The 19,252-nt window shown below is 44.8% G+C and overlaps 1 protein-coding gene across 3 annotated transcripts; it reads right to left on the bottom strand.

Annotated features, from left to right (window-relative positions):
• Window positions 1-4,063: 4,063 nt before the first annotated feature.
• On the bottom strand, window positions 4,064-17,683 carry Znf23 (zinc finger protein 23). Of its 3 annotated transcripts, XM_028891064.2 has the most exons (5): window positions 17,391-17,683; window positions 14,361-14,425; window positions 13,326-13,452; window positions 12,475-12,582; window positions 4,064-8,188 (listed from the first exon to the last, which is right to left on the bottom strand). In XM_028891064.2, the coding sequence occupies exons 2-5, from the start codon at window positions 14,391-14,393 to the stop codon at window positions 6,429-6,431; spliced, it is 2,028 nt and encodes a 675-aa protein (XP_028746897.1). In that variant the 5' UTR covers window positions 14,394-14,425; window positions 17,391-17,683; the 3' UTR covers window positions 4,064-6,428. The 3 variants fall into 3 exon arrangements, with proteins under 3 accessions (XP_028746897.1, XP_028746899.1, XP_028746900.1); XM_028891066.2 differs by lacking the exon at window positions 17,391-17,683 and having other exon boundaries at window positions 13,326-13,665; XM_028891067.2 differs by lacking the exon at window positions 17,391-17,683 and having other exon boundaries at window positions 13,326-13,502.
• Window positions 17,684-19,252: the final 1,569 nt, after the last annotated feature.

Here is a 19,252-nt window from a genome sequence, read left to right as displayed (position 1 = left end):
AGAGAGGATCTTGACTAGGCACTGTGGGCAAGGCTTATTGCTGGGAAATTCAACACTGTAGAGAAAGTACTGGTGTGAAATACAGACTTGTCTAGGGGAGTTCCACAGTTTTATCTCTGTCTGGAAGCAAACTAAGAACCAGATTGGGTATCCTCTCCTGAGCTGGGCCCTGGGCCATAGAGGCCAATGAGACTTAGTCTCTATCCTGTCCAGATGCTCTGTTCCATACATCTTATCCTGGCTAGTTTTTATGCCAACTTGACACAAGCTGGAATCATCTGAGAGGAGGGAGCCTCAATTGAGAAAATGCCTCCATATGATCGGGCTGTAGGCAGGCTTGTAGGGCATTTTCTTAATTAGTGATTGATGTGGGAGAGCCAAGTCCATTGTGAGTGGGGCCACCCCTGGGGTGGTGGTTCTGGGTTCTGTAAGAAAGCAGGATGAGCAAGCCATGAGGAGCAAGGCAGTAGTAAGCAACACCCCTCCATGGCCTCTGCATCAGCTCCTGCCTCTGCGTTCCTGCCCTGTTTGAGTTCCTTCCCTGACTTTCCTCATGATGGACTGTGACCCGGAAGTGTAAATGGAACAAACCCTTTCCTTCCCCATGCTGCTTTTGGTCATGGTGTGTCATCACAGTGATAGCAACCATAGCTAAGATGAGATCTCAAAATGGAAGAATCTGAAGACATCATATGGAAGGTCACAGAATTGAGAAAGGGTTGCTGAGGAAAGGAGGCCTCACTTTTAACAAAGATACCCCCAGGTATCTGTAATAAACGCCTGGTCAGTGTCCAGGCTGAGTGGGCCCTAAGAAGTTTCTATATGCTCTGCAGGAGACTTCTTGTCACATGCCCCTACCCCTCACCCCTCAGCATACAGGACATTCTACCAGCCACCAGAAAAAGTGGTGTGTCATCCACTTAGGACCCTGTGCAGCCTTAGGAAGATGAGATGCCTGCCCCTGTCAGTCCCTGGCTCTCTGCGTCAGCTCTGCAAACAGTTAAGGCCACTAGGGACTGAGCGAGAGCAAGGGGGAAGTTCTGTAAGAAAGGAGGATGGACAGAGGTGAAGAGGAGATGCTCACAGAGAGAGAAGATAGGGAAGGTGAGGCACACTGAGGGTGGCCTGAGCACCAGGCCCCTGTAACCTCATGAGAATCCAGAAGACAGTAACATCCCCAGTTATCTGGGCTCTTTAGAAGGGCTTGTTTGCCTTTTGGGGATGCTGTTATGGACAGGGCAGATGCAATCTGCTCTCACAGGTGAGCCATGCACACTTTCCTCCCAGGTGCCCTGAAACCTGGGTCTGTTTGAATTTGATTCCAAGCTCCTAAGCCGAAGTGTCTATGTCAATGGAGCGGGGGGTGGGGGTGGGGTGGGGTGCTGACCCTAGCAAGCCTGTGTCACGGAGCGCTAAGACACTCTGGTGGTAGATGAGAAAAGCATTGCTCCCCTCCCCTACAGAGCCTAACTGCAAACTCTGGATGGTAGGACTGTGTCAGTACCCCCTCGAAGGATCCTGCTTTCTCGTGGGATGTCTCCTGGATACCACATTTAGTCTCTGTGTGACCTTGGCAGCCCATACCCAGGCCCTCTGCTCTATCCAGGCAGGTGTGTGGCCTACATCATGTGGTCTAAACTTTCCTAGGTGTGAGGTGATGGGCCACAGAGATATCCCTGTATAGGCAGGCTATATAGGAGAGCCTGGCCAGGACTGTGGATGTGGGAGGAGTGGGGTCTTCCCTTAGATCTGCCTCATAGTTAGTGTTGTGTTTCTCTAGGGGTCATATCACTTATACAAGCCAGAACTCTGCTCCTACTAACCCCAGAAGCAGAGCCCCAGGGAGAGAGAGGGGAGACTTCCTCTATTGGAGGCATCCCCTCTGTCCACACAGCCTGTGGGCATGTATGTAAACATGTACTGGACAGGTACTCCATCTGTGTGGACATCTGAGGGTGAGTGTTATGGTTGTTTGTGCAGGATGTGAGAACAGACTGTGCTGTGCAGATAGGTGACTGTGGGTGGGACAGAACACGCAAGGGGACATATCCTCCCTGTTAGTCATGTGTGTCTTGTCCCCAGACCTACTCATGCCGATGTTCAAGTGTGATCCTTCTATAGGCTCCAAGAAGCCCTGCTCTGTGTGCATTTCAGTGTGCTGGAAGCTTCCGGGGGGGGTTATGTTACAGCTTCCACACTGTCAGAACTCCCCTTTCAGATGAGCAGGTGAGATAACTTACTTGGGACAGAGGAAGCTAGGGAGGGAGGGGTACTGCTGCCCTTGGTGGCTCTGGGTTGAGGCAGAAAGGGAGCCTTGTATCTAAAGCACATCCCCTGTGCCTCTCAGAACTGCAGAGGACCATTCTTCCACACAGTAGGAAGCCAGTCCAGCAAGGCACGAGGGACGTCTCCCAGGACCCCCAGGTTTCTCCAGCTGCTGGCAGGAGCAGAAATCCATGTGACACTCCTTGTAGTCTCCAGAACGCTTCACAGGAGTACTTGGTGCACCCACGCCCACCCCAGGCAGGGGTCACATGTGGACTCACAAACCTGCTCCACTCCACAGTGACCGCTGTGTTCTGTTGGTGTCCAGACTGCAGCACCAAACTCACTCTTTCTCCAGTATGATGTCTTGTCCCAAGGGCTCTCTACTCCACTTAAATGGGCTACCAATGACACGTGCCACATCGTTTCTTAACACTGGGTACCCTGATTTGAATGAAAATGGGTTCCACGGGCTCATATATTATGTGCTTAGTCCACAGTTGGTGAACTGTTTGAGAAGGATTAGGAGGTGTGTCCTTGTTAGAGGAAGTGTGTCACTGGGGATGGGCTTTGAGGTTTCAAAAGCCCATTCCAGGCCCAGTGTCTCTCTGCCTGCAATCAGGATGTAACCCTCAGTTACTTGACCAGCACAGTGCCTGCCTGCATGCCGCCACACTCCCCACCGTAATGGACTAACCCTCTAAAACTGTGATCAAGCCCTCAATTAAATACTAAAGATCAAATAAAGAATATGAGTTACCTTGGCCATGGTGTCTTCTCACAGCAACAGATCAGTAACTAAGACACTGAGTATATCATGAATTCCTTTGGAAAGATCCTCACCCCAACAAGGAAACCTGTTATCCATGCTGTCTGCCCCCACTTCATCCTACACAGATGTTTTCATGGTGACATATTATACTTACCAACATGGATTTTTTACACCAATACAAGGAGACTTGGTCTGAGACATTTGTCACCTGAGATATTGGATGTTGCATCTCAACTCAGACTGTTAGATCTTCCCCAGGGTAATACAAAGTACATTTTTTGTTTGTTTTTCAAGACAGGATTTCTCTGTGTAGCCCTGGCTGTCTTGGAACTCGCTCTGTAGACCGGGATAGCCTTGAACTCACAGAGATCTGCCTGCTTCTGCCTCTCAAGTGCTGGGATTAAAGGTGTGCACCACCACCACCACCACCACCACCCACCACTCTGCATAAAGTAGTTTTATTGTGCTGTGTAAGCAAGAATTGCTAGGACTCGGCTTCCTCATAAAAACTCAACAAGACCACAGAAAGTCAGGTACTGCTTCCCCCTGTCCTATGACCTGTAGAAAAGAGCTCCCAAGTGTCCAAAACCTGTTAGGCTATATTATACCTCAGCTAAGTGAAGGCCAGGTCCACACTGCAATCTAAAATTGTCTGGACTGTTTTACCTCAGCCTTATATTCCTTAAGAGTACTTTGAATGTCATCTTTATTTTCTTATAATCTTATGTCTAAGTTAAGAAAGTATCCCACTAGAATATGATTTTTCCCCCAAATGCTGATATTTAAACCCAAGTACTTCCTCAAGCTAATTGTAGTCTCAAAAAAAAGGCCCTGATTTAAATATATCCTCTCATATTATAGAAAACAAGTTTCAACCATTTTTTAATTTATTAGATTTTTAAAGACAATTTGCACACTTCAAAATGATCGAAATGCTTAATTTCATAATAGGTATTTTAGTTTTTTAAATTTAATTATTTTCATACATGCACAGAAGCCAGAGAACAACTTGAGTGAGTTCTGTTCTTTCTACCATTTGGGTTCTAGAGATTGAAACTCGGGTCAGGCTTCACCTTTACCAGCTGAGCCATCTCACTAGCCATTACACAAGTTTTAAATGAAGACATTTTGCAATGCATTGCCTAATATTTGTCTGTGTTCATAGAATTGATAGCTCTCGTGTTGCTGTGGTTCCATTTCATCCTGCTTACTGCTGAACTAAAGACAACCACCAAAACCCCAGACATAGGGAGATGTAAACCAAGTAAATGGGTTTCTGCCTGTGGCATAAGAATGTTTGGTCTCTCTCCAGTTCTAGCATAAGGGCCTCTAAAACCTTTGGTTTTCCAATTAGTATGAGAGGAGCATCTTGTGTTACTCCTAAGCTAAGTCTCTTGCAGTTATCTCTTTATGCTAAAGTGACTTATTGCTAGGCTCTCAGCTAGCTCCAGGACTGGGGCTCGCTGTCAGAGAAGCCAACTATATGCTCAGAGAGTTTGAATTTTTAGCAACCTCTGTTGACTTCTGGAAGAGGAAACTTACTAATAGTCAAGGACTTCATCAATCATGGGTACATACTGTAATCTCCATAGAAGCCCTAACAACAAGGCTCAGCAGGATGAGGTACTCCAACTCCATGCAGCAAAAGCACCTGCACATGGGAACTCTATGGATCTCGCTCTAAGTATCTCTTCATCTGGCTGTTCATGTGACATTCACGAAGTTCTTTAATGGTAACTGTAAATTGTCTCTTTAGGTTCTGTGAGTTACTATAGCAAATTACTGAGCCCAGAAGGGCTTCGATTTGTAGCCAGTTCAGAAATATAGGACTCAGCACTAGTGTCTGCGGATAGGAGGAGGGGCTGAGGCAGTGTTGTCCATTTCACCAGTAGGATGTTTATTATGAGTAGTGATGTCTAAACTGATATAAATTGGAGGGCATCCAGTTGGTGTCTGCAGACAATGGAACTGGTGTGGAAACCCAAATATTTGGTAGTAGAAGTGTTTTGAGTAGAAAAACACTTCCTTTACTACCCACTAACAGTTGACAACATTGAGAATCAACTGCTGTTACTCAGCTTCTTGGCAGCTTAAGTGATCTTATTAATATTAGGCTTAGATTTTTTTAAAGTGGGTAAGAGACTTCAAAGAGTATCTTGAGAATTCCAACATTTTCCTGGAACCCAAGACCACAAGGAGTTGAAATCCAAGGCAGACACATTCCTTTAGGACATAGCCATGTTGGTAGAGTTCAGACACTTCAAAATAGGAACATGCTATTTTGTTAAATATATTTTATACTTGTATGGCAGGGATCTATAGCAAATACAGCATCTATAATCACTGAGGACTGCAGAGTATTGGGGGGTATGCATATCATCGACTCAATGTGACATGCAATAATGTCTTCACGAATTTCCCCTCCTTGGGGTACTACTAAGGCAGAACACTTCTTCAGATGCTTGTGATGTTGAAGTAGTGCCTGTTAATGTCATTGCTGATTTTAAGTTCTCTTTTCTTAAAATCTGAATACTAGATATTATACTTTATATCACACATTTTACAAAGGTATTTCCATTTTTGTGTGTATGCTTTACATTTCATACTTTTTTGGAATTATTTACAACAAAACACATGGATTTATTTTTTATTAATTCGCCAACATTTTCCTTACTGTTCATCTCTACTTTGGATGTTATATTTTTAATACTTTTTAACTTTATTCATATTTTATTTATGAGTGCTCTGCATGTATCCCTGCATACCAGAAGAGGGCATCAGATCTCATTACAGATGGTTGTGAGCCACCATGTGGTGGTTGGGGATTAAACTGGGACCTCTCGAGAGCAGCCAGTGCTCTAAACAGCTGAGCCATTTCTCCAGCCCCTGGATCTGGTATTTTTAAAGACTCCTATTAATTCTTTAAAATGTTTACCCCTCCCCTTTTTTTAAAGGAAGTGTAATGTACTCTTATTGTAAAAAAAAAAAAAAAAAAAAAAAAAAAAAAGGCAGAAATAAATTAATTTCCCTCTACCCCTTTTGTTTACTTTGGTTTCCCTCAGTGGAGAATTCTTAATTTTCTTTAGTCCCACAAAATAATTATTCCTAGAAAATCTACTTTTCCTGATGCTGCCGGGGATAGGATGTCTTCTTTCATAGTACCTGACTGGTTACTGATCTAAAACTAAGTTATTTTAGATATAACTTTCCAGCTGCTCATCTAATCTTGATTAAAAACAGAAAACTGAAAAAAACTGTTTGCAATGAAGACTGCCATATTCATTCCCCTTGATGTTTTTCTTCCAAGTAATAATTGATGAGCCATGATGCATTTCCTATTAAACATAGGAGTATTTTGTTTGTTTGTTGTTGTTATTGTTTTGTTCATCTATTAGGATTTTTCTTCACTATGAACATCTTGGTGCTGACTAAGTTGGAAGCTAAACCTGAAAGTTTTCCCACATATATTACACACATAGGGCTTCTTCCAAGTATGGACAGTCTGGTGTATAATACAGTCAGAACTAAGGCTGAAGCCTTTGCCACACTCAACACATCGGAAAGGTTTTTCCCCAGTATGGCTTCTCTGGTGTCTAATTAAATGAGCATTGACATGGAAGGCTTTCCCACACTCACTGCATTGAAAGGGTTTCTCTCCAGTGTGGATTCTCTGGTGCACGATATAGTCAGAACTACAGCTGAATGCTTTCTCGCACTCCATACATTTAAAAGGTTTCTCCCTAGTATGTATTTGTTGATGTCTGGTTAACTTGGCATTGATACTGAAAGCTTTCCCACACTCCTTACATTGATATGGCTTTTCTCCAGTGTGGGTTCGCTGATGATCAAGTAGGTTCCTTTTGGAAGTAAAGCACTTCCCACATTCGTTACATTCAAAGGGTTTCTCCCCGGTGTGAGTTCTCCGGTGCTGCATTAGTTTTGCATTCACGTTGAAGGCCTTTCCACACTCACTGCACTTATATGGCTTCTCCCCAGTGTGGATCCGCAGATGCTGCCGAAGCTGGGAGTTACACCGAAAAGATTTCCCACATTCATTACATTCATAAGGTCTCTCACCTGTGTGGATTCGCTGGTGCTGGATTAACTTCCCTTTGGCACTAAAGGTCTTTCCACATTCACTGCATTCGTAGGGTTTCTCACCCGTGTGGACTCTTTGATGTTGAATGAGTTTTGCATTTTTAGTGAAGCCTTTTCCACAATAACTACACCTATGCGGTTTTTCTCCAGTGTGTATACTCTGATGCTGCCTAAGCTGGGTGCTGCACCTGAAGCCTTTCCCACACACATCACACTCATAAGGTTTCTCTCCAGTATGAATTCTCTGATGCTGAATTAATTTTGCATTAACATTGAAGGCTTTCCCACAGTCACTACATTCGTAAGGTTTCTCCCCAGTGTGGGTTCTCTGATGTATAATGTATGCAGAACTACAGCCAAAGCCAGTTCCACATTCCTGGCACTGATAGGGCTTCTCTCCTGTGTGTATCCTCTGGTGTCTAACTAGACTCCCATTAACACTGAAGGCTTTTCCACATACCGTACACTGATAAGGCTTTTCTCCACTGTGGATTGTCTGATGTGTGATATAGTGTGAACTATAGCTAAAGCATTTCCCACACTCCACACATTTGAAAGGTTTCTCTCCATTATGAAGTCTTTGATGCCAAACAAATTTTGCTTTAACACTGAAGGCTTTGCCACATTCTGTACACTGGTAAGGCTTCTCCACAGTACAGCTTTCTAGAAGCTGATTAACTTGAGAGCTACCTTGAGAGGTGTCTGCTAACTCTTTGTGTTTCAAAAGTCTTCCCTCTGTAGTAATTCTCTCATTCTTAGTAAGTTTGGTATCAGAACATTGCTCTCCAGTGGAGTTGGTGTGATTCTGGGACACATTTGGAGTTTGACTAAATAAATATCCTTCCATGGAGCCTATCTTAACTCTTCCATCAGTGGCACTGATATTCTCCTTTGTACTTCCTGTTAACTGGTTTTCCTGTCGTTGGTCTACAATAGAAGTTTTTGAAAAGCTTGTTTCCTGGAAAAAGTCCTTCTGAAGTTCAAATAATATACTCCTTTTTTCTTCACACACTTCTTTTGTCAAATTATTGCCAGTCTGGATAGCAGTATATTCTACCAAAAGAAGTAAAAATTAAAAGATGTCATATAGAACCATACTGGAGGGAAATAGTCAGAAAGTTATTTATTACACATAGGTCTCAATATGTTGTCAGGTTGGCTTTGAACTATTGATTCTGCATCTACTTCACAAGTACTAGAATTACATGTGTATATCACCATGCCCTGCTCTAGAAGGATCTTTAAAAATCTCTAGACTAGGTCAAATAACCTAAGGTTCATGCAGAAGGTGTAATTATCATTGGTAAAAGAAGGAAACAGATCCAGATATATAGACCATTAAAAAATGTCCAGGATATACTTTAAAATAAGATTTAAAAAAGAAATAGTAAAAGAGATTCCAATTGTATAATCAAGAATGTGAAGAGTAGACAGGAACATGTGTCTCTGTCAGAAAACTTCAGGAAAAGTACAGCTACATGAGACGACATCAGTCAAACATGATCCCAGCCACACTCTCCTAAGGCAAGGCCACTACAAAAGGCAACCTCAGTAACACAGAGGTTAAGAGTGATAGCAGCGGAAGAAAATTCTAGGTCTTGTCTATCAGATCAGGATTGTTTTCCATCGTCTCATGCTTTCCTACATACTACAATCCCTTCTTGGGTGTCCCTATGGATCAAGTTCCTTACTAATGAAAGCAGAAACTGAGTGATAAAGAAAAGGTAGAGGACCTAACAATGTGCTGTAAGACTGACAGGCAGCAACAGAGAAAGCAAAAGAAGGACTGTGATTTCCCTAGAACTTCATTCTAGCCTCCTGAAATCTTCTTTCTCTGCTTCAGAAAGCTCTGCTAAGGCCCACTCGATCCCATCGCTTCCCAGCTCTTCTAAAATACTGCTACACCAACTTTGCCTTCTGTCAACCCTGAAACATCCTTTTGTATATAATCGTAATTTTTACAATACTGACCTCTCCACTTCTCCCCAAATTTCTCCCTCAAAAAGCTTCCTTATTTTCCATGTCTCATTTTTCCCCAACTACATAAAATATGCCCTTCCATCTTCTATAACCAGGCAAGGATCCCAGCGGTGAGACTGGGACACCAACTCAGCCACAAAACCTTCTACCCACGCCTGTCCTGCCTGCAATGTTTGGAGCAATGGTGGCTCAGAGGTTATGCAAGTGAACATCCAATGCCTGGTCTAACTTGAGGCCCAAGCCACAAAAGGGAGCCCATGCCCAACAGGATGGTCAGGAACTGGAAGCTGGATGGCTCAGAGACCTGGACAGAACCAAACACAACTGCTGACCACCACCCCCCACCACCACCCCACCCCCCGCAAAGTCAGTGAAATGATTACTAGTGATATTCTGGCACTCTGAGGAAGAGCGGGAGGAAGGATTGTAGAAGCCAGAGGGGTCAAAGCCACCAGGATAGCATAGCCCACAGAGTCAACTAAGCAGAGTTCATAGGAGCTATGGTTGTTTAGCTTGAGGTTTTTGTGGGACTCCTAATAGTGGGGGGTGGGAGTGTCTGAGTCTTTTGCCTGTGCTTGGGACCCTTTTCCTCCTACCATGATGCCTCATCCAGCCTTGATATGAGAGACTGTGCCTAGTCTTACTGCATCTTGTTATGCCATGTTCAGTTGGTATCACTGGGAGGTCGGCTCTTTTCTGAATAGAAATGGAGGAACTATGGATCTGGGGGAGGGTTGGAGGGAGGGGAAGCTGTGGTCAGGATGGACTGTATGAGAGAAGAATAAATAAAAATAAAATAATAAAATATACCCTTGCCTTACTACTTTAATTATTCTCAACAGAAGAAACCTGGGTTCGTCTGGAAAGGACTTTAAAACAGTATGGCCTTTTCAAAATTAAAAATATGTGAATCTGTTGCTACAGATCCAATGTTTGTTGCTGTCCATCCCTGCCATGCACCTGGAAACTCCCTAACTTTGAAGTGATCATTATTAGGCGGAGAGCCTTTGGCAGAGCCCTCCCACATGGAATTGCTGTGCTTTAGGAGATCTGGTGAAGCTCTCCTCCCTTCTACCCCATGGAGATGACACAGCAAGACGACAGAGAGCTGCCTATTAATTAGAAACAAGTCTTTGTCAAACAGAATCTGCCTGCACCTTAATCTTCTTGGACGCCCAACTCCCAAACTGGAATAAGAGATTTATGTTCTTATAACTACTCATGGTGTTCTGTGATAGCAGCCCAAGCTAAGTCATACAGAAGACACAAATTATGTTGTTTATAAACCACTCAATCTATGGTACTCTGTTCCAATAGTTCAAACTGATGAAGACATCAGTTAAAAATTCAGTTACCCAAAACATGAATTACCAGGTGCCTAAAAGTAACTTCTGCTAGTCTAACATATCTTTTTCCTTCAAATCAATTTTTTTTTTATTTTTTCCAGAACTAGATTTTTTTTCTTTCCTTTACTTCATGGTGAACATTTTCCAATATTTTTAAATAGAATGCAAAAACATAGTAGCTAAATTACTAAATACTCTTTCAACCTGCAAAGGTACTTCAACTTAGTCATTCTCTGTACCCTAAAAATTGGGATTATTCCCACTCTCTTGACATTCAAGTACATTAGGCATCTTTGAGTATAGTCTGATTACTTTATGAGTCTAGGGCTCTAGAAAACAATATTCAGGTTACCAAGTACCAACTTCTCTTCTAGAAAGATACCAACTCAACTGAATTCACTCCAGCTCCAGAAGTCACAGTCCTGTTTTGCTTCCTCACTGACACTTGACAGGACTAGGTCCTCTGATGAGGAAGCATCTCTCACTATTATTATCACTCTGACTACTCCTCCACTGTGAAGGCAAACCCAGTGCAAGCTCATGCACTCTAAGCAATGCTCTACCACTGTGCAGTCCCAACCTTCTCCCATTATTATGTCTTATTTGTCTTTGGTTTCTACTGAGGATAGATGTTTTTTATTTTTCTTTTTTTGTTTGGTTTGGGTTTTTTTTTTTTTTTTTTTTTTTTTTGTTTTTCAAGACAGTGTTTCTCTGTGTAGCTCTAGCTGTCCTGGAACTCATTCTGTAGACCAGGCTGGCCTCGAACTCAGAGATCCACCTGCCTCTGCTTCCTGAGTGCTGGTATTAAAGGCGTGTGTCACCACTGCTGCACCAACATTTACATATTTTATGCAGATTAACAACTTATTAGTTCTTTACCAACTTTTATTAGTGACCTTCCAAATCCTATAGTATGGCAGATGTTAATATCCAGTGACTATTTCATCTTTACTAATATACCTTCGATTTAATTTTCTGAAGTACTGAACTGCCCACCAAAATCGTACTTTCCAACTTCTCTTGCAGAAAGGATCTAAAGTCCAGCAAGTAAGACTTCTATAGAAATCACTGGATTGAGTTATGAAAAAAGCCTTTGTTTTGTGTTTCAAAGTCTAACTGCCACCAGTGTCCTCGTGCCCTCCACCTTCTCCCTCTGCCCACCTCAATTTTTATCCAAACAAATGAGACAAACTGCTGCCTATGGAATGGGAACCAAACGCCTTTGATTAAGGACCTCACAGTATGAATATAAATGCAGACACTTGGCTGGGCCCAAGGCCTACTGACAGTCTGTGTACTTGGGTTTTGGGTTTTTTGGTTTTTTTTTTGGTTTTTCAAGACAGGGTTTCTCTGTGCAGTTTTGGAGCCTATCCTGGAACTCACTCTGTAGCCCAGGCTGGCCTCAAACTCACAGAGATCTGCCTGCCTCTGCCTCCTAAGTGCTGGGATTAAAGGCGTGCGCCGCCGCCGCTGCCGCCACCACCACCCAGCCAGTCTGTGTACTTGTAAGAACCCCCAAGTAATCATTTACACATCAACACTCAAGAAGCATGGAACGGGGACACCTTTGATTTATCCTCTCAATGTATAGATAATTATAATTTAACTAAGCCAGACCCTTGATATATGTTATCACGTTTAGTCCTGAGCCCACTGAGTGGGTACCATTGCCTCCTTTTATTTTCACATTTTCAGAGATGAGTTCACTAGACTGAAGAGACTTCAAATAACTGACCTACTCAGTCATGGAACTAGAAAGAAACAGATTCCTGGGATGATACCTCAGGAAAAGCCTGCAGCTCTGAGCTCCGTCTGCCTCCCTGTAAAAGCTGTTAAGGCTGTATCCTCCACTTTTAATGGCAATGCGAGATCCCCACGCCCATCACTAAATCCATAGCCTTGTGAAAATGGTGGGGTCAGAGACAGACTATGGCAGCTGGGAAAAAAATGCATTGCCATAATGCACAAATGTGGCACACATTTATGCTGTTGGGCAATCTGTGCCTCGCTTACCAGTCCAGAGGCCCTGGGAGTCTGTTCCAGTGGCCAGCTGAGACAGGTTTTCCAGATCCTTTCCTTCCTCTAGCTGTGAGATCAAAGCTGGTTTGAGAAGTGGAAATCCTGATTTGGGAAGAAGAAACACAAGAGACATGAAAACCTCCCACAGGTGCATCCCTAACTTCTTCCAAGATGCCTCAGCAATGGGAAGATAAGATCTCTCAGAAAGGAGGTGGGTAGGGGTGAGAAGGGCCAGATTGTGAGCCAGGGTCTACATGCACAGAAAGCTGGCAGAGTTTGCCCAAAAGGGAAACCACTTCTTGATCTTGGGCTGAAATACTCAAGAGTCCATTGAGATTCCTTAAAAAAAGACTCAAGATAAGTAAGGCAAGGGACAATCTGAAGATGCCTCTGTAGAATAGCAAGTTTCATTTTTTACACCGTGTCCAATATACAGCTTCTCTAAGGTAGTTCAAAACCATGCACTGGTCTCAGCAAAGTCCTATAACAGCTTAGGATTTGCTCTTCCAGCAGTCTATACATTATGAGTTAGAAAAAACCCACTTGCCGGGCAGCGGTGGCATATGCCTTTAATCCCCAGCACTCAGGAGGCAGAGCCAGGTGGATCTCTGTGAGTTCGAGGCCAGCCTGGTCTACAGAGTGAGATCCAGAACAGGTACCAAAACTACACAGAGAAACCTTGTCTCAAAAAATAAAAATAAATAGATAGATAGATAGATAGATAGAAAGGAAAAAAAAAGCCCAATCATAAAGGATTGCTAGATCCCCACCTGCCACCTGTTATGAAGAAAAGAGCCAAGAAACCCAAAATGGAAGAGTCTGAGTCCCAGGGAGAGAGGCCTTACCCATGGAGGCCAAGTTCCTATAATTCTCCAGCATTACATCCCTGTACAGCGCCCTCTGTTCAGGGGACAGACTATCCCATTCCGTCTGGGTGAAATACACAGCCACGTCCTCAAAGGTCACCAACTTCTGAAACAACAGGTTCTGGCTGCCCTAGGGCCAATTCCATGGCTCAGGCCCTAAGTGAGGGGCAGAGGGCAAAATAAGGGCTTGGGGAGGGGGCTTGTGAAGAGAACAAAGTTAGTAACAAAGGAAAGAGGAGGGAAAAACACCAGGAAAGTCAACTATGGAACATCCGCCTTCTCATACAGCAGAGAAACCGCGTTCCATTTTCACACTGGGCTGAAAGAAAAAGAATCCCCATAAGCAAATTCCACTACAGCAATTCTGCTCTTAGACAGGCTACTCCCTCGCTGGCAGGCTGCTGGAGGCATCTGCAGTTCTCACTGCATCCCTGTGAGGTCCTGGCTCCTCTGTGGCTTACCTCAACCCCCTAGACCACTCATCACCCTCATCCTCATATGGGAAAACAGATATCCCCCACCCCACCAAGGGCAGCGGGGGCATCTATCCCATTTGCCCCAACTCCCCACAGACCTCCAACCAAGGGCCCCAGGTCTCCTGTCTTTCCCTTCCTTGCTCCCACTTCCCATCATCTTTCCCATCCCTCCTCATCAGAGACACAGCTATCCTCCTCATTCATCTGCAGCTCTTCTTTTCCCACCCCAGCCATTAACTATCCCGAACCTCTGCAGCGCCTCTATTCACATCCATGCACGGAGCCTGGATGTGTTTCCACGACCCTGTTCTCCCAAAGCCCTCTGCTAGGATGCTCCTATGCAGTGGCACAGAGACCCTTGTGTGACTCCATCTGCTAAGGTCACTCTCCTGCCACCTTCACGGGTCACTGCCCCGGCCTCCCACTTGCCTGTCCAGTCTGGCAGGTAGAAGCAGTTTTTATTCCAAGTCTCAGCAGCTCTCTTCTCAGTTCTCAATCTGAACTGCCCAGAGGAAGGGGTGAGGGACCCACAGCTCACCTGGGGCCAAACTGATGGGATCATGGCTGCCATCACCTGGTCTCCCTCTCAAGGAATGGCTGGAGCTGAGGAGAAACAGAAGGTTGGATGGGATGTGAGGCAAGCCACCCCAATCAGGAGCACAGTTAAGACCTGAGGTACAAGCAGACAGGAAGAGGAGCTGTCAGAGAAGAGAGTGGTCCTCTCACTAGCTCAAGTGCCCAGTACTCTTCCCTGGACACTGATGCTCTGCAGTTGGCTGCCAAGAAGCAAGTCTTACCAGCATCATATAAAGGAGTGACTACAAAACGTGGGCAGAGCCTAAAGAACAGCAGACCAGGAGCTGACAATTCGGCTCAAGAGATAATAGCCTCAAGTCTGACTCACTGCTCTTTCTGTAACCAAGCATCGTTCACAACCACGAGGAAGAAAAGGCTAGCTAGGTGCAGCATCTACATGGGGACTGCGAGTCAGGCTGCAGGAAGACACCATGCAGACAGGACAGCTGCTCCTCTACTTCCTATCAGTGCTCTCATTAGTGTCAAGAAGCCCAATGCTTGCCGGGAGCAATGGTGCATACCCATGATCCCAGCACACAAGAGCTAGAGGCAGGAGGATCAGAGTTCAAGGCCAGCCTGGGCTGAGGCTTTTGTGCAGGCAGGCCTCAGCAGTCTGGTTTCCTGCATGGCCTAAGCTAACCTTGAGAAAGCTGGGCTAGAAGTGAGGTAGCAGGCTGCCTCTCCGTTCTCAATCTGAACTGTCCATTTTTGGGTCACAGACATGTCAAACCAGCTTCACAAAGCTGTAACCAACCTGCACAAGGAGCTATACCATATATACCCCATTCCTGCCCAAGGGCTTCTCCCATATTCTGTGTGAGATGCCTGCTAGGCCCTGAACTGCAGGCAAGTAAACATCCGTGAGGGTACTCTTGACCAGCAGGGGGCAGAATTAGGTGGGTAAGTGCTTTTCCCATTAGCCCTAGAAGGACATTCTTGAGATTCCAAGGCCCCTTAGAGACCCTGCAAGACAGAACGTGTTAAGAGCCAAGCCTGATAAGGCAACCTTGTATTGGTTTACTAACTAATAAACTAAATTGGCCTGATTGCAACCCCACTTGGTATATAAACAAATTCAAAACCTAACTTAGTAACTGAGTCTCAGTGGCCAGGTTGGTCAAATCAGATTCAAATAAGGCAAGCACCAGATACAAAGGGACTGAGCCAGCTCTTCAGAAAGGCTCTTCCTCTTTCCTGTCTATAAATGTCCAGCCATGGCATCCCCAGTCTCACAAGCTGTTGCAGTGTTTGCAACCTGCCCAAGTGTCAAATCATTCTTTGTTCAGCCGAACTGTTAGGTTTAATTTGTCTATATAGTTTTTTTCTCTATTTTGCTCTCTTTGTCCTTCACTCGGTCCAGGTGACCACACTCATAGTTAAATTTTCACAGACAAACAAAAAAACTTTATCCTATGTTCTACATCTGGAGAAACCTAGACTACATGAGGCTTTTTAATTTCTTCTACCTTCTTCAAGTTGCAGGAGTTTTTCAGTTATTTTCATTATTTCTTTCTTTTTTTTTTTTTTTTTTTTTTTTTTTTTTTTTTTTTCGAGACAGGGTTTCTCTGTGTAGCTTTGCGCTTTCCTGGACTCACTTGGTAGTCCAGGCTGGCCTCGAACTACAGAGATCCACCTGGCTCTGCCTCCCGAGTGCTGGGATTAAAGGCGTGCGCCACCAACGCCCGGTTATTTTCATTATTTCTTATTTGGCAATTTAAAACTATTCTACCATTAATTTTCCTCTGGCTCAGCATTTGCCCTCGACCAGGAGGGCTCAGAGGTTCTCATGTTCTACATTTTAATTTCTGTTTTAGAGCTCAGTAACTCTGATTTGTCTCTGATGTAATAATTATTTACAATATATTGGTGCTGCTCACACTTTCTCTCCTAATAAGCTCTAGTTTTATTATTATATGTTTAAGTGGCCTGTTCTTTACAGATTTTTTTAAAAGAGTTTTTGTTCTTTGTGTATGCTATTAATGTCTATCTTTTCTTAATATCCTTTGGTATTTAAAAAGAAAACCTATTCTACAATGAAAAATACATAATTTAATTTGAAGATAACAAGTCAACTCTATTAATACATGGCCAATCGCGATGCAAAAGATGTTTGAAAAATTCAATATTCACATCTAATTTAAAAATGTATACTATGGGGGTGTCCAGGAGATGGTAAAGCAGAGGAGTGATCAAATGAATTGATCAAATGCATTGAAAATTATCAAAATGCATTGTATACATGTATGAAATTCTCAAAGAATTTTTAAAAAAAAACCTTGAAAATGTATCCCTATGGATCTTCTCATATATAGGAGATATGCACCAAATATTCACCATGAGTACTATTTTTTATACATATCCAGCCTGAAAACAGCCTGCCTGTCCACTGAAAATACAAATTTCTGTATTGTTTTGATAAGTGAATATTACCCAGCAGGCAATACACTAATGAATTTAGAAATTAACTAAGTACCAGCTGACTATACACTAAGATGCTCAAAAAGCAAAAGAGGTTAAATTATTTACATATTAGTGCATATGGATACACTTTTAGAAATAGGCTGTGATTAACACAGACTTCAAAAGAGTTGTTACCTCTGAGGGTGAGAGAGTCTGGGAGTCTGATGAAGAACAAATGTAATGACAGAGCGCGCACGCGCGCGCGCGCGCGCGCGCACACACACACACACACACACACACACACACACACACACACACACTTTGAACCCTGGAAACAGAGTATTTTGACTACGGCAGTACTGTCTTCCATGGGGTATGAAATAGCAATTCTGAAACGACTCTGTGTGTAGCCTAGCGATGTCGTAATCATGTGTGCGTGTGTGGGCCGCATCACCTTTGGGGACTGACGTCGATGCAGCAGACCAGGCCTCAAAACCTTCTGTCACCAGCGGCTGGGAAGGGGCCCTGCTTTCCCTGCAGTGCCCTGCGCCCCTCACCCTGGCTGGGCCCCCGGGGGACACGCAGTACACACCTGAAGCGCCTGCAGGGCCGCTGCGCGTCAAAAGACTTGGGATGTCACCTCGCGCCACCGCTGCTTCGCCCCGCCCCCCGCAGTCACCCTCTGGCTGCAGGGACACAGCTTGTCCGACCGGCCACCTGCTAAGCGCTCCGGGCCTGGTGTGCAGCCGCCAGCCACGCTTCGCCCTTGTGGGCACCGAGCCCTGGTGGGCTGCCAGGCCGGCCGGCTGCGGGAGAGCCTGCGTGCGTGCGTGCGTGCCTGCGTGCGTGCCTGCGTGCGTGCGTGCGGTCCGCCAGGACACCGCTCACCGCAGCAGCGAGCCCGCACTCACCTGCGCGGCACGGTCCGCGGCGCCACCGGAAGTGCGTCACTGGCCCGCCCCCGCCCCTCGAGGAGGGTGGCCCTCGCGTCTAGGGTGCCCCTCCCGGCCTCGGCGGCGGTGTCCCTCGGTCCCCTAGGGCTCAAGCCCTTCCTCACCGTGGTCGGTGGGTGGGCTCTGACGCCTGAGGACGTGACTTCTGGGGACCTAGACGGGCCCACCCGAGAAAAGCCGCGGGAGCTGGTGCCTTGGTAAGGCGGCAGGTGCCAGCAGGTGGACTGTGCCAGGGCGTCGCAGGCTGGAGGAACCGCGGGCCACTTTAAAAATAGGTGTTATGTGATGTCATGCCGGCCCGCTGGGGCTTTGACCGCAGCTGTTCTGGAAGTCGAGGCTGGAGATGGAGCTTAGTGGTACAGCGCTTGTCTGTCACTCTAGATTCAATCGCCAGTGCCGGTAATACAATAATAATTTCTTAGCATGCCAATTCCTAACTGCCTGCTGTTGACACAAGAAAACAACTCCCACCTTAAAGGGAACAGGAGATAGTTCATTCTGGAACCAAATTTGAGTGATCTTGGCCCAGGAGCACAGATTTTGGTCACCTCAAATTCCATGTTCCAAAGTGGAAGCAGTTTCACAGTTTTACAGGACAAAGTCCCGAATCAAGCCAAATTTAAAACACGTTGGCGGTTGGTGGGACCGGGCGGTGGTGGTGCACGCCTTTAATCTCAGCACTCGGGAGGCAGAGCCAGGCAGGTCTCTGTGAGTTCGAGGCCAGCCTGGGCTACCAAGTGAGTTCCAGGAAAGGCGAAAAGCTACACAGAGAAACCCTGTCTAAAAAAAAAAAAAAAAAAAAAAAAAAAAAAAAAAAAAAAACACATTAGTGGGCACATCAGAGAAGTGGCTACAGCAAGATAGGGAACCCTTTCTATAGGTCAGATAGATGCTATCTGATAATGTTCTGGGCTTTGGGGTTGGTGGAAGCTGGTGGCCTGTTGCTAGATTTCCAAAGGGTGTTTAGTCTATTGCCACAGGATGTTAGTTCTCCACAAAGATGGATAAGGAATGGCTATTTGGGGTGCTAGAGCTAGCCCAAGATAAGATAATTAGCCTCTGCACCTGCAACTTTCTAGCCTCTCCACTCACTGCCTAGAGATCCACAAATAATACATTTTAAGGATACATGATATAATTTATAATAACAATACACTTTGATCTAATGACATACATATTTGCCATGGTCACACATAGAATTTGAATGTCACAGCTACAGAGCCGCTGACTTTTGCTAGCGTTTTCAAAAGTCACAAAAGTGTGATCTAAAATGTTAAATGCTTTTTGACAAAAGTTCTAAATGAAACCCACGATGGTTTTTCTCTTCATTACACTGTAGTTAGATTCCTAGAATTACTACATGTTAAAACTGTGTGAACATGCACTGTATAAATCCTAGGTTTGGGGCAAGATTTTCACCCACATGAATGATCAGGAACATTCTTGCAAGTCTGAAATCTTCCCCTGTAGGCAAGGCATGCTTTGTGGCACTTCTGACCTC

This window comes from Peromyscus leucopus, chromosome 5 (assembly GCF_004664715.2).
Source record: "Peromyscus leucopus breed LL Stock chromosome 5, UCI_PerLeu_2.1, whole genome shotgun sequence".
Taxonomy (NCBI): Eukaryota; Metazoa; Chordata; class Mammalia; order Rodentia; family Cricetidae; genus Peromyscus; species Peromyscus leucopus.
The sequence above is the reverse complement of the archived record's forward strand: the minus strand, read 5'-3'. Positions and strand labels throughout refer to the sequence as shown.